This window comes from Ptychodera flava, chromosome 17, assembly GCF_041260155.1.
Source record: "Ptychodera flava strain L36383 chromosome 17, AS_Pfla_20210202, whole genome shotgun sequence".
NCBI classification, from domain to species: Eukaryota; Metazoa; Hemichordata; class Enteropneusta; family Ptychoderidae; genus Ptychodera; species Ptychodera flava.
In genome coordinates, this window is record NC_091944.1 from 23,022,332 (window position 1) to 23,035,120 (window position 12,789).

The 12,789-nt window shown below is 37.4% G+C and overlaps 1 protein-coding gene across 1 annotated transcript in view; it reads right to left on the reverse strand.

The window, feature by feature from the left end:
* The window catches only part of LOC139116343 (atrial natriuretic peptide-converting enzyme-like), a 44,987-nt gene that overhangs the window by 26,774 nt on the left and 5,424 nt on the right, over nucleotides 1–12,789 (reverse strand). Inside the window, exons 6-12 of the mRNA XM_070678978.1 lie at nucleotides 9,306–9,572; nucleotides 8,859–8,969; nucleotides 8,400–8,516; nucleotides 6,518–6,874; nucleotides 6,053–6,079; nucleotides 3,944–4,285; nucleotides 3,500–3,613 (exon numbers count right to left, since the gene is read on the reverse strand). Coding sequence (XP_070535079.1) covers nucleotides 3,500–3,613; nucleotides 3,944–4,285; nucleotides 6,053–6,079; nucleotides 6,518–6,874; nucleotides 8,400–8,516; nucleotides 8,859–8,969; nucleotides 9,306–9,572 — 1,335 coding nt within the window. The remainder of the gene's footprint in view (nucleotides 1–3,499; nucleotides 3,614–3,943; nucleotides 4,286–6,052; nucleotides 6,080–6,517; nucleotides 6,875–8,399; nucleotides 8,517–8,858; nucleotides 8,970–9,305; nucleotides 9,573–12,789) is intronic.

Below are 12,789 nucleotides of genomic sequence, written 5' to 3' on the forward strand. Positions count from 1 at the left end.
AAAAAATACCACACTGTCTGTTATATCACCCTCTGATTGGTTTAAATATTTCCATACTTTGTTAAATAATGTTGGTAACATATCAGTTGATGTTGAATTTCTTAATTGCGTGAAAAATGACATCGAAGCACACGATGTTTTCTGTGAGTTGTGTTCTGAAGATGTTCCTTATCAGTAAACCAGGGTATATCTGAACATGAAATTCATGCGGCGATTAAGAGTTTCAAAAATATAAAGCCGCTGGTCCAGACGGATTCGTCGCCGAGATTTTTAAAAATACTGTCGATATTTTATCACCATTTCTCTGTAATTTATTTAATTGCATTATGGATTCAGGTGAATATCCCGCTGAATGGTGCAAGGGAATAATATTTCCCTTACATAAAAAGGGTTCACATGATGACGTTTCAAATTATAGAGGAATTTCATTACTGTCTGTTTGTAGTAAGATTTTTACGAAAATTCTGAATCAAAGGCTAGTTGCTTGGGCTGAGGAAAATAATAAAATTGTAGAAGCACAAGCAGGTTTCAGGAAAGGATACTGTACAACTGATAATATTTTCTGTTTGCAGTCCTTTGTTCAGAAATATTTAACAGTGAAAGGCAGTCGATTATATGTATTTTTCATTGATTTCTCCAAGGCTTTTGACAGAGTAAATCACGATCTTCTGTGGCACAGATTGATTTCGTATGGAATACATGGCAAAATTCTCAAAGTGTTGCGGTCAATGTATTCTCAGTTAAGTTCATGTATACGATGTGCAGAAGGTTTAACAGACTATTTTCAATGTATGATAGGAACAAGACAAGGTTGCATGTTAAGTCCCTTTTATTTTCCTTGTTTATTAACGAATTGTACAGTTATATGAATAATGAACATGCTTGTGGTGTTTATGTAAATGAAGATATACCGGCAATTAGCATATTAATGTATGCTGACGACATTGCTGATACTGCTGACTTGCCTATATCTCTACAGCGTAATAAATCAATTGGAAAAGTTCTGCAAACAGTGGCAAATGGAAGTTAATCTTTCCAAATCCAAAATTATTGTATTTCGAAATGGTGGTTACCTGAAAAATTATGAGAAGTGGTTTTTTTAACAGACAAAGAGTTGAAACTGTAACATATTATAATTATTTAGGTTTGCTGTTCTCATCTAGACTGTCCTGGTCCCCTGCAAAAGCTAACTTGGCAGCTAAGGGTATGAAATCTTTATTTTCAATTCAAATAGCAATTAAGAAACTTGGTGGAATGTCTATTGAGAATGCTTTTAAGTTGTTTGATGCAGTCATTGTCCCGATAATTTGTTATGGTATTGAGGTTTGGGGTTACTAGTATTCAGAATGTATTGAACGTGTACAAACTAGGTTCTGTAGATTTTTAACAGGTGTGAGTAGTAATGTTAATACTGCAGCTGTATTGGGAGAATGTGGCAGACATCCATTGTATTGTTTTTACTTTAAACGATGTATTTCGTATTGGCGCTGAAACTGCTTTTAATGGATAACAATAGATACCCAAAGGCATGTTATTTAATGTTAAAACAACAGGATGCGGCTGGTAGACGTACATGGGCCACTTATGTTAAAAATCTTCTTTTTAAGTATGGATTTGAAATGTTTGGTTGGAACAGCAGGTTGGAAATGTAACTGTATTTTTGAATATTTTTGAACAAAGGGTAAAAGACTGTTCTGAACAAGAATGGCATACAGATATTGTAAATTCTTCAAGGTTAAGTCTTTATTCTGAATTTAAAACAATGCTTGAGCCAGAAAAGTACTTAAATTATTTGAGCCACGACCGTAAGAGAATACTTGCAAACTTTCGCTGCTCTACTCATAAACTTAATATTGAGATTGGTCGTCATAGAAACTTGCCAGTCAGACAAAGAATTTGCATGTATTGTAAAAACTTTAAAAATTTGTCAATTGTTGAAAACGAATTCCACTTTATTTTTATTTGTCCATTTTATGAGGATATCAGAGTTATATATATTCCATCATCATGGAGACTAAATGTATATGAAAATAAGCTTGTTGAGCTTCTTGCATCGAAAAACAGATATGTCAACTCTCAACTAGCACTGTATTTGTTAAAAGCTTTTCAAAAACGTGAAGAACTTCCTGCTTTATAACAACAAGAGTATCTCCTATGCTTGTATTTCTGATCCAAGCACCATGGTTTTCTTTCTTTTGTACGTCTTATTTTATTAATTTCATGACTTTCTTTTTTTGCCTGTGTGAAATTGAAGTATTCACAGTGTACCTGAAGTTATGTACCTTCTCACGTTTTTCTTCCAGACTTTGTATTTCTCTGTTGTGCGATGGGCTGTGGCCCTGCATTGAAATAAATCACACCGCATTCTCTGGTGTTAAGCCTCTAGGTTCCCTTTCACTTTTTATATTTTCCGAATCAAATGCCTGGTAGCTCGGTAATTCAATGAAAAGTAAATAACATTTCTATAGCATTCAATGGTTCTAATGTTAGTACTACCCGTAACACGAAAGCGAAGCGTCTCGACTGTTTGCAACAGTCGTTTCTTTTGTACGCAGTGAGTGTAAAAGTATCAACGTTTGGTTGTTTTGACGTTAGTGCAAGGGCCATTGATACGCATATTGTAACACCTTACTCCGTGCTTTGCTGTCAATCAAGTCGTTTCCCACCAACAAAAAATTCTCACTATCGTCTTTATCACACGCGGGAAAACACTTCAATTGCGACTAACATTACGGTATATGAACATTTGGAAGTCGCTATCTTTTTTCTAAAATGATGATGTATAAATATATTAAATTTTCCAAGTCCATATATATCTTGAAAAGTTGTGATTCTGTATTGAGAACGAGTGTACATTTAAAATTTCAGCGGTGTCCGATCCAAGTCTGTATGTGAAATGTTCGAGCTGTATCTAAGTCGAGGCTGAATGTACAATTTTCCACCTCGTCTGTGTGTAAAACTTCCCAGCTGTCTCCAGAACGAGTCTGTAAAATTTTGCAGCTGTATCGAGATCAAGGCTGAATGTAAACATTTGCAGCTGTCCCAACAGCGAGGCTGAATGTAAAATTTTGAAGCTGTATCCAAGTCGTGGCTCTTTGTATGTATGTATGTATGTGCTAATGTATGTGCGTATGTATATATGTATGTATGTATGTATGTGCTAATGTAAGTGCGTACGTATATGTATATGTATGTATATGAATGAGTACACTATGTGCGTGCGTGCAGTTATATATATATATATATATATATATATATATATATATATATATATATATATATATATATATATATATATATATATATATATAAATTCCTCACATTGTACAGTTTCCATCTGTTCTATCTCTTAAAAAAGCGTGATTGTGTAAATTGATATTTTTACATTTGGCGCCTCGCACACGCTGTGTCAAAGTAGCGAGAAATCTTATTCAATATAAGACATAAATGAAATTGTGCCACGTATTTTAAAACACTCTTCCCAATATTCAACACTTACTTTCTGTACAGTTCACTCCTCGCCAGCCAGTTGCGCATACGCAGGCGTAGTTGTTCTCGTACGGTACACATGTTGCTTCATTGTGGCACGGTCGCCTCGTGCACATTGATATCTCTAGAACGATAAACACGGTACGATGGTTACTCTTTTGCTTTTGTAAAATTTGTTTGTTGATATTCTAGTCGAAACCCGTCGGTGAATGACGTCATCATACCACTAAAACGCTGTGATGCGAATCATGAAACACGTAATTATGGATATGCAAAGTGTTGAGGGTGATTGAGGTTTCCTCGCACAATTTTAGCAGTTCAGTCTAATTGTCTTTCTACGTACAATTTTAAATTCATCCTAAGGCTTTTTTCAGTGCATCGATTGCGCAAGGAGACTCAAAAATTTCAGGTTGTCTTTAATAGATTCACGATACACTGAGTAAATATGTCCTACCTACACAACTTGGACTTTCGGACACATCTGGCAAATCCGAGCAGTCCAACGGCCATACAGTACCCCCGTCTTCCATTATGACCCTGCAGGCGTTCTCAACCTCGTCACAAAAATGCCTGCATGGTTGCCTCGCATTTCCATATTCGCTGCACTCCGGTGACAAAAGCGAGCACATGAAAATATTGACGTGCTCATGGCAGCCCTCGTATGACCCCATTCTTTCTAAAATTTCTGTTGCGTCATCCGATACATCCACCGCCTTCACGGAAGCGCTATTCAGGAGGGGCCTTCCCCCATAGGGCTTGAGGTCGTCACAAACGGGCGAGCTGAACTCTTTGCAAACTGTTAAAAATATGAAGAAATACAATGCCCGTGTACAATTATCATTATCAAAAACTTCTGCATCAGACAGAAATGTCCTCGCGAAATACTGGCTGTGCGCAATTATGGGATGTTGATGTTGTTTAAAGCAATTTAAGCAAATATTCAAATTAAAGCGTTTGAACTTCATGGGGAATTTAATTTCAACGAAAAGGTAGGTTTAATATTTCTAGCTGCTGTGTCAACGTCGCATAGCTTATCGGATGGGTTGATTGTCTGTCGTCTGTCGTGTCGTCAGCAATCAACTTTGCACTTCTTCTTTGACATCACTCATAACAAAACGTTCATATTTGTGTTACACGCCCCTTGGTGAACGAATCTTAGATTTTCCTAATGGGAACATGATTGAATTTGCAAATTTCGGGGTTTTATTTCCTTATTTTGGTCAAAATATCTTGTTTTTTGATATTGCTGACCGTATGCCCTTCTTAAGATTTGTTCATTTCAGCACAGTAATTGATAATGCGATTTATGAGAGAATTTTCCCTTATTCTTTTCAGAACTTTTCTGCTATAAAACTGTTAGTCCAATAAGCTTCAAATGTGTTTTACTTGTATCCAGAGATATACCAGCTTATACATTGAAATGGTTCCTAAATTACGTGACTGTGTAAATCTTTATGCTAATATTTTCATTTTTGCCAAAACGTTTTCTCCGTTACCGCCAGTCTTCTAGCTTTAAATTGTATTTTGTGGATTCCTACATAGTATGACTTGTACGGAGACAGCGTTGTATAAATTAGTTTAAATCTTTATGCGTGTGAATTTTCAAGATTTTCCCCTCATTTGTTTTTACACATTTTCTTATAAAAGCGGTTGTCCGATAGCTTTTAATTTTGGTTCGTACGTTCCAAGGGATGGCCTACTTTAACTTCGTTCTCAAAGGTGGATAAAATTTGCATATGTTTGGACACGTTTTGTCCTTGTCAAAACACATTATTTTCTAATATTAGTGATCTGGTAGTTTCTAATTTGTTGCGTAGGCTTCTTGACTGGTCTTGTTCAGTCGAAGTTTTTCACAGACTCAATGCTTTCTGATATCGTCTGCTCTGAAATTAATCGATCGGTGTCTTTCAGATTTAGTCGTTGACTCCTCACTATGACCCTATTCTGATTTGCTAGCATTATTTTGGATTATTTTGTCATTGGGTAGAGACATTTTAGCAGTAACATCAAATTTTCTGAAACTACATCTTTCATACTTAGTCTGTAGTTTCCCTTTGATTCATTCATTGTCGTTCCTCTTACATTCGATTTCGAAATTACTCTTCGTGTTTCATTTTTGGCGCGCTTTGTTGATTCAATTTACGAGACATATTGTTCAGAAATTAGTGCGACTTACACACAGCATTGTCAATATGGAGCATAAATAAGTTAAGCGGTCCATGACTACATTGTGTGGACAAAAGAAAGCGTCACAGATTTACCATTTGCTAAATGTAACTTTCACTGAGCTTATGTTGTATCAAATTTACTGTATGTACTGTATACATCCAAGTATTTTATGTCATCTGGTAAAAATCATTTCTTGTCTACACATGCCAAAAACATTTCCATAAAATATTAGGGTTTAAATAGTCACAATAAATGGATGTCGGGAAGAAACCCCTTCGCAAAACGTAAATGAAACGACCGGAAAACCTCTACAAAAGTTTCTTTTTTTACATTAAAGTGCTCATCTGTAAAAGTATAAAGCAGTAAAAATGTTTATCTGACTCATTTGCCTTACCTGGGTCAACAGTTGAATTCTCCGGGGCTGTTGAGACGAAACAAACGAAACCACGTTACAGTTTACAGCTGTGTATTTAGACTTGTCCGAAGTCTGTAGGCTTATAAACATCCAAACAGAGTAAATTCAAGGAGTGGTCGCGAAATTGAAGCAACATACTTCGACAGACCCTGTCGCATAGATGGTGCGGTTACCGCGGAACCCACGGTCATTATCTGCCGCGTGTGTTCGAAAAAAGCAAAGCGACTGGTGGGCAAGTGTACTAGGTACTGTCATTATTATACTAACACTTCAGTAAAAGAATACTTGAAATTTCATATCGTTTCAACTTCAAACAAAGTTGGTCAAATTTTATTATATTCTAACTTAGCACTGAGTGAAATAGATTTTGCGGATCGACCACGATTCAGGTGATTCCTACATTTAAAATGATCACAGTCAAATGTGGTCATATGTATTACTCACAGTGGCAGCCCAGGTCTTCTTCGACAGTCTCTGGTAGCACGTCACAGTTGGCAAGCCACACCCGCCGTAGGACGGCCTGCAACAAAACCGAGCAAGTGTCTCTCACCGCTTCGCAGAGACGTCTGCAGGGTAGACGGAAACCCCTGTGGTCGCATTTCGGTGCCAAGATGGCGCAAATGAAGGTGAGGGCGTCGGGGTGACAGGATTCACCGCTGGTCAACACCGATTCTAGCCATGTTAACTCTAGCAATGTTTCATCAAGGCTCATTCCAAGGTAATTTGGAAATGAGGTGTCAGTATAATCGACTACATTGTCACAGATCTGCACGTTTGCTAGAGGTGAACACTGGGGTCGTTCTGTGGATACAACACATACATGAAAGACAATTCAGGTTTCATTTGAACTTTTGAACCTCAATGGTAAACTGAGAATAAGAGAGCCGTCATCATTTACGGCCCGGGGGATCGGCGAAAAGTAGGCGGGGGTTCACTCAAAAAATTGAAAACTTCAAGGGGCTACTCAAAATGTGGAGAGAAAGAAGGGCGGGGTTACTCAATTTTTGTGCGAAATTAATTGAAACACCTCTCAGATTGTACCATTCACACACCAATTTCTCAAAATTTTCGATGCGCGAGGGGGACATCCCTCTCTCGTGCTCTTTCCCGTGTTCTAACACTTTCACTTAGTAAAAGAACAAGTTAAAAACACCAGGCTGCACCATTGCACACATCAATATCTCAAAATTTTCCACGCAAGCTAGAGGAAGCTCCATCTGATACATTCCCCCTATGCCTCTCGCGAGTTCTCCCTTCTTCTTTCAATTTTTGCCAAGTCAGATATCCTAGTGAAAACCCTGTCATGATACCCATCCAAATTGAACAATACCATGGTTAGATACCGGTTATAGCGTGAGCTTTTTATATCTGTATTTCGTTGTGACTTTGAATTTCATTTTGATATTTTCACTTTTTTCAACTGTCATGAGGTAACTGATGATAATCTATTTGGGTACAACAGGATTTGAAAGGTCTTTACTATTGCTGTATCTTGTAAATTTTACAAATGCATGTATTGGTATTTAACTTTCCTAATGGGGGGGGGTCGGTCAAAATTTCAGAGTTAGAGAGGGGGTTACTCTAATTCATCATGGTTGACAGGTAGTTTACTCGAAATTTCAAAGTTTCCGACGAAATTCCTCCAAACCCCCGGGCCGTAAATAGTGACGGCTCCCTTATTAACATTGTTCAAGGTATCCACCCATCTATCTAATTATGTATGTATGTATGTATGTATGTATGTATGTATGTATGTATGTATGTATGTATGTATGTATGTATGTATGTATGTATGTATGTATGTATGTATGTATGTATGTATGGTGTGTGTGTGTGTGTATGTATGTATGTATGTATGTATGTATGTATGTTTGTATGTGTGTATGTATGTATGTATGTGTGTATGTATGTATGTATGTATGTATGTATGTATGTATGTATGTATGTATGTATGTATGTACACACACACGTGTGTGTGTGTGTGTGTGGGTGTTTATATATAGAGAGTGGCAGATGAATATTGACAGATGTGTATACATACATACATACATACACACAAATACGTACACACAAATACATACACACAAATACATACATACATACATACATACATACATATATACATACATACATACCTACGTACATACATACGTACGTACATACATACATACATACATACATACATACATACATACATACATACATACATACAAGTCAAACATACAAGTCATACATACATAATTATAATGCAGGCAAAACAAACAAAAAGACAAACAGACAGGCAGACCATTGACTGTTATGACAACAGAAAAGTTTCATTCTTTACCTGTAGTACAATCTTTGCCCAGCCAATCATCGGCACAGATACAACGATAGCCATTGCTCTCTTGAAGGCATGTACCGCCATTCTTACACGGGTTCCATTCACAGTGATTTGAGCCCTCTGTTATTAAAGAGTAAGTTTCTCATTATTTCAGCTTTACATCTGATGATATTTCGAAGAAGTCTCTTGTGTGAAATTGTATTTAGATCGCTATATGTTCTAATTACCGTTGGTCATAGACCTCACAATCTTTCTGTCACCTTTGGTGTTTTGATGCATGCGTTGTTATGTACATATGAAGTATCGAGATGAAAGGTGCCCTGCAGCCAGGAGTCTGTTGTCAAAGGGAAAACGACAGCTCACAGAAAAATAAAATCAAAAGGGTGATTAAGTGATGCCCGAAGGTAGCACAAGTGCTATTGCACATTTTGTCGTAATGTCCACGTGACTCTTTCTACTTACGCCTGTCAAGCTCACACCAATCTCCACTGAACATCCCCCTACACTTGCAAGTGACGGCACCTGCGATCTTCACACAGGAACCGCCGTTCTTGCAGGTGTCTGCTTCGCAATCTAACGATGAAAACAACAATCGTTGATTATAATTTCTCCGTGAAAAATTTTTCGAGTACTCTCCTTGACGCAATTAATGAGTAGCACTGTCGAAGCCGCGCATCCCCACAAGTTGTAAAGAGCGTAAACTGTGTTCATTGCTGAAATGTCATCAAAACATATTTTAGAAAATAACTGATTTTGTCACGTGACGAGCATTTTAGCGTGTGTGCACGGAACAAAAAGATATGATGCAAGACTGCATATCGAACTCTACTATCACTTTTTAAACCGATTACTCGCATATAAACGGGGCCAAGTGATCGGTTTTATGTTTTCGGCCACATCTTAACCTACCTTGCTTCGATTTCGAAGGCCTGGTTGGGGCACTCGATCTCATTCCAGCAGGTAAGCTAGTTTGGTCAGGCGAGGCTGTGTCGCGGTCTTGTTTATCCGCACTCCCGGTCGTCGTCGACATTTGATCTGGTCCTGCACCGGGTTCGCGAACCCTCGCCGAAGTTTTGCCTTCAGGACCGGCTGTTTGTGACGTCTGAGTCATATGTGCAGGGAGACTTGTCGTAATCACTTCGGCCGCTGCAGTGGAAGGTGACCCCTGATCTGCAACTTGATACGAGAAAAGCAGAAGAGAACTTTTGGAAATATCGAACAAACCGAGTGTTGAATCAAAGTTGAATCCAATTGGAGTCTTGGCAAAATTTCGACCCATCATATTTTATCAAAGAAGGAAGAGAAACATAAATATCACAATCATCCATGTACCCCGGTCTTGTATTCAAGTATTTCTTTTTTACTAATATGACAGATGAATAAAGGTTTTCAGCAGAATATATAATCCTCATTTTTATGTATGTATATATATATATATATATATATATATATATATATATATATATATATATATATATATAATATATATATATACATACACGCACATAAAGTGAATTTCAAAATTGCTTGGAATTACAACGTGGTTGGGCGATAGAAAATAACGCCAACTGCATCCATTGCAGACGTTCTCCTTTGATAGATTTTGCAACAATTTAACCCAATACGACGTCCACTGTTCTCACTTACATAACACGTTCAGTGTAGGAAATACCAATCGTTGTATCGACCCGTACACACTGCATCGAGATAAAAACTATCGTTAGCGTTCTGTACAGTTTCATAACAGGAAATGTGATAAATGCAATATAAGAATGTTCGAGCAGTCAGTGTACCAGTACGAGGCGCCAAATGTAAAAAATTAATTTACACAATCAAGCTTTTTTAAAGAGAGAAAAGGTGGAAAATGTATAGAGAGAGAGGAATTATATATATATATATATATATATATATATATATATATATATATATATATATATATATACATACATATATATATATATATGTGTGCGTGTGTATACACACACATACAGATACGTTGCCCCACACATATGTTTGCGTATGCATACATATACATACATATAGAAAAAAATACGCGCACGCATATAGCGTATTCATTCTTACATGTAGAATACATACATACACACATACATAATAAGTACGCACATACATACATACATACATACATACATACATACATACATACATACATACATACATACATACATACATACATACATACATACATACATACATACATACATACATACATACATACATACATACATACATAGACTATAGAGCCTGGACAAGGGTCGAGCCTCGACGCGAAAAAAATTATATACATAGAACCTCGTTCTGACTTACTGATACAGCTGGACCTCGTTCTGACTTAGTGATAGAGCTGCAAAATTTTATATACATTGAACCTCGTTCTGACTTACTGATAGAGCTGCAAAATTTTATATACATAGAACCTCGTCCTGACTTACTGATAGAGCTGCAAAATTTTATATACATAGAACCTCGTTCTGACTTACTGATAGAGCTGCAAAATTTTATATACATAGAACCTCGTCCTGACTTACTGATACAGCTGCAAAATTTTATATACATAGAACCTCGTTCTGAATACTCAGACTCGATGGGGAAATTTTACATACAGCACGCTGGGAAGTTTTATACACAGATTCGATGGGGAAATTTTACATACAGCACGCTGGGAAGTTTTATACACAGACTCGATGGGGAAATTTTACATACAGCTAGCTGGGAAGTTTTATACACAGACTCGATGGGGAAATTTTACATACAGCTAGCTGGGAAGTTTTATACAAAGACTCGATGGGGAAATTTTACATACAGCTAGCTGGGAAGTTTTATACACAGACTCGATGGGGAAATTTTACATACAGCTAGCTGGGAAGTTTTATACACAGACTCGATAAGAAAATTTTACATACAGCTAGCTGGGAAGTTTTATACACACACTCCGTGGGAAACTTTTACATACAGACTCGTCTTGGATTAAGTGTAATACCTAGTGATGCTTGTGCTCAGAAAGCGTGATTGAACTCTGCCCGGTATTGTACGCGGCTAGACCCTGGCAAGACGAAAGCTAATACACCCATAGTGCTGGCGCTTGTGCTATTCAAGTGCATTTGAACTTTCCATTTTATTTTGATCTAGTAAGCTAGCCACAACAATGATCGTGGTATTGCTATCAGGTGAGATCACCACAGATCTGGGCTGCTTGTAGCCTAGCCCTGTGTACATGTCTGTGTGTTCCCGGCATTATATGGCTGTGGCGGAGGCCGTATAACGCCGGGAACACACAGAACTGTACGAAGGGCTACTCGTCAACCGTACAACGGCGTCAACCTTACAACGATCGTTCACTGAGACCACTGCAGTCCGTCAGCTGTGCAACGAACTTTCGCGGTCTACAAAGTTACGAGAATAAAGACAAAAATTAATAATGAAATCTTAGTGCGATTAAACCCATGCACAATGATGGATGAAGATAAATTTGAGTAAAAAGACTGCAATTCTTGGTCTTGGACTTTCCTCTGGTCATTTGACACAAGGAGCATGGTGGTACACGCGAGCATTTAGCTAAGGGACTGGTGAGTTGCTTCAGCCGGGGGGGGCAGTGTATTCTTGGGGGTCACCCTGTTTTGGACGTTGGTGATGGGGTGGTCACCATGTTTTTGAAATGCCCAATAGGGGGGTCAGTGTGTTTTTCAAGTTCAACAAGGGCTCATACTTGCATAAAATGCATTGTGCCAGCCACAAATTCCAGCATTGAGTTTCATTTTTTGGCGCGCCCTTGGGCGCATTTCTTTAAAATATCAAACATATTTTTCAGCATGCCCTTCATATGAAAAGCATGGCAAGTTCCTGATACTTTTCTGTTTTCTCTATGAGAATTTAGTATAAGAAAGAAACATGCACTAATATTTCAATCACATTTTCCTTACAATAGTTCTTGACATCTGCTTATGCATAAAGAGAGTTGGAATACATACAGCTCGTTCAAAATACTGTAGGCCTACTCAAGCTTTAGAATTGACACTTTTAAGTTCCTATCTTACAACTGACATGACACCAATTTCATTAAAACACAGAATGACTGATTGTTGAAAATATACCCCTAAAAATTTATATTATATATATATATATATATATATATATATATATATATATATATATATATATATATATATAATATATATATATATATATATATACTGAATTATTCAATTTATATTCCACCTTTTGTTTTACCTTTGTTTCACAGAGGGGGGGGGTCACCCTGTTTTGAAAAGTTGGAATGTGGGGTCACCCTGTTTTCGAAAGTTGGAATGGGGGGGGGGGGGGTTCAGCTACTTTTTGAATGTCGGCAAAAATAATCCAACGCCCCCCTAGGCCAAAG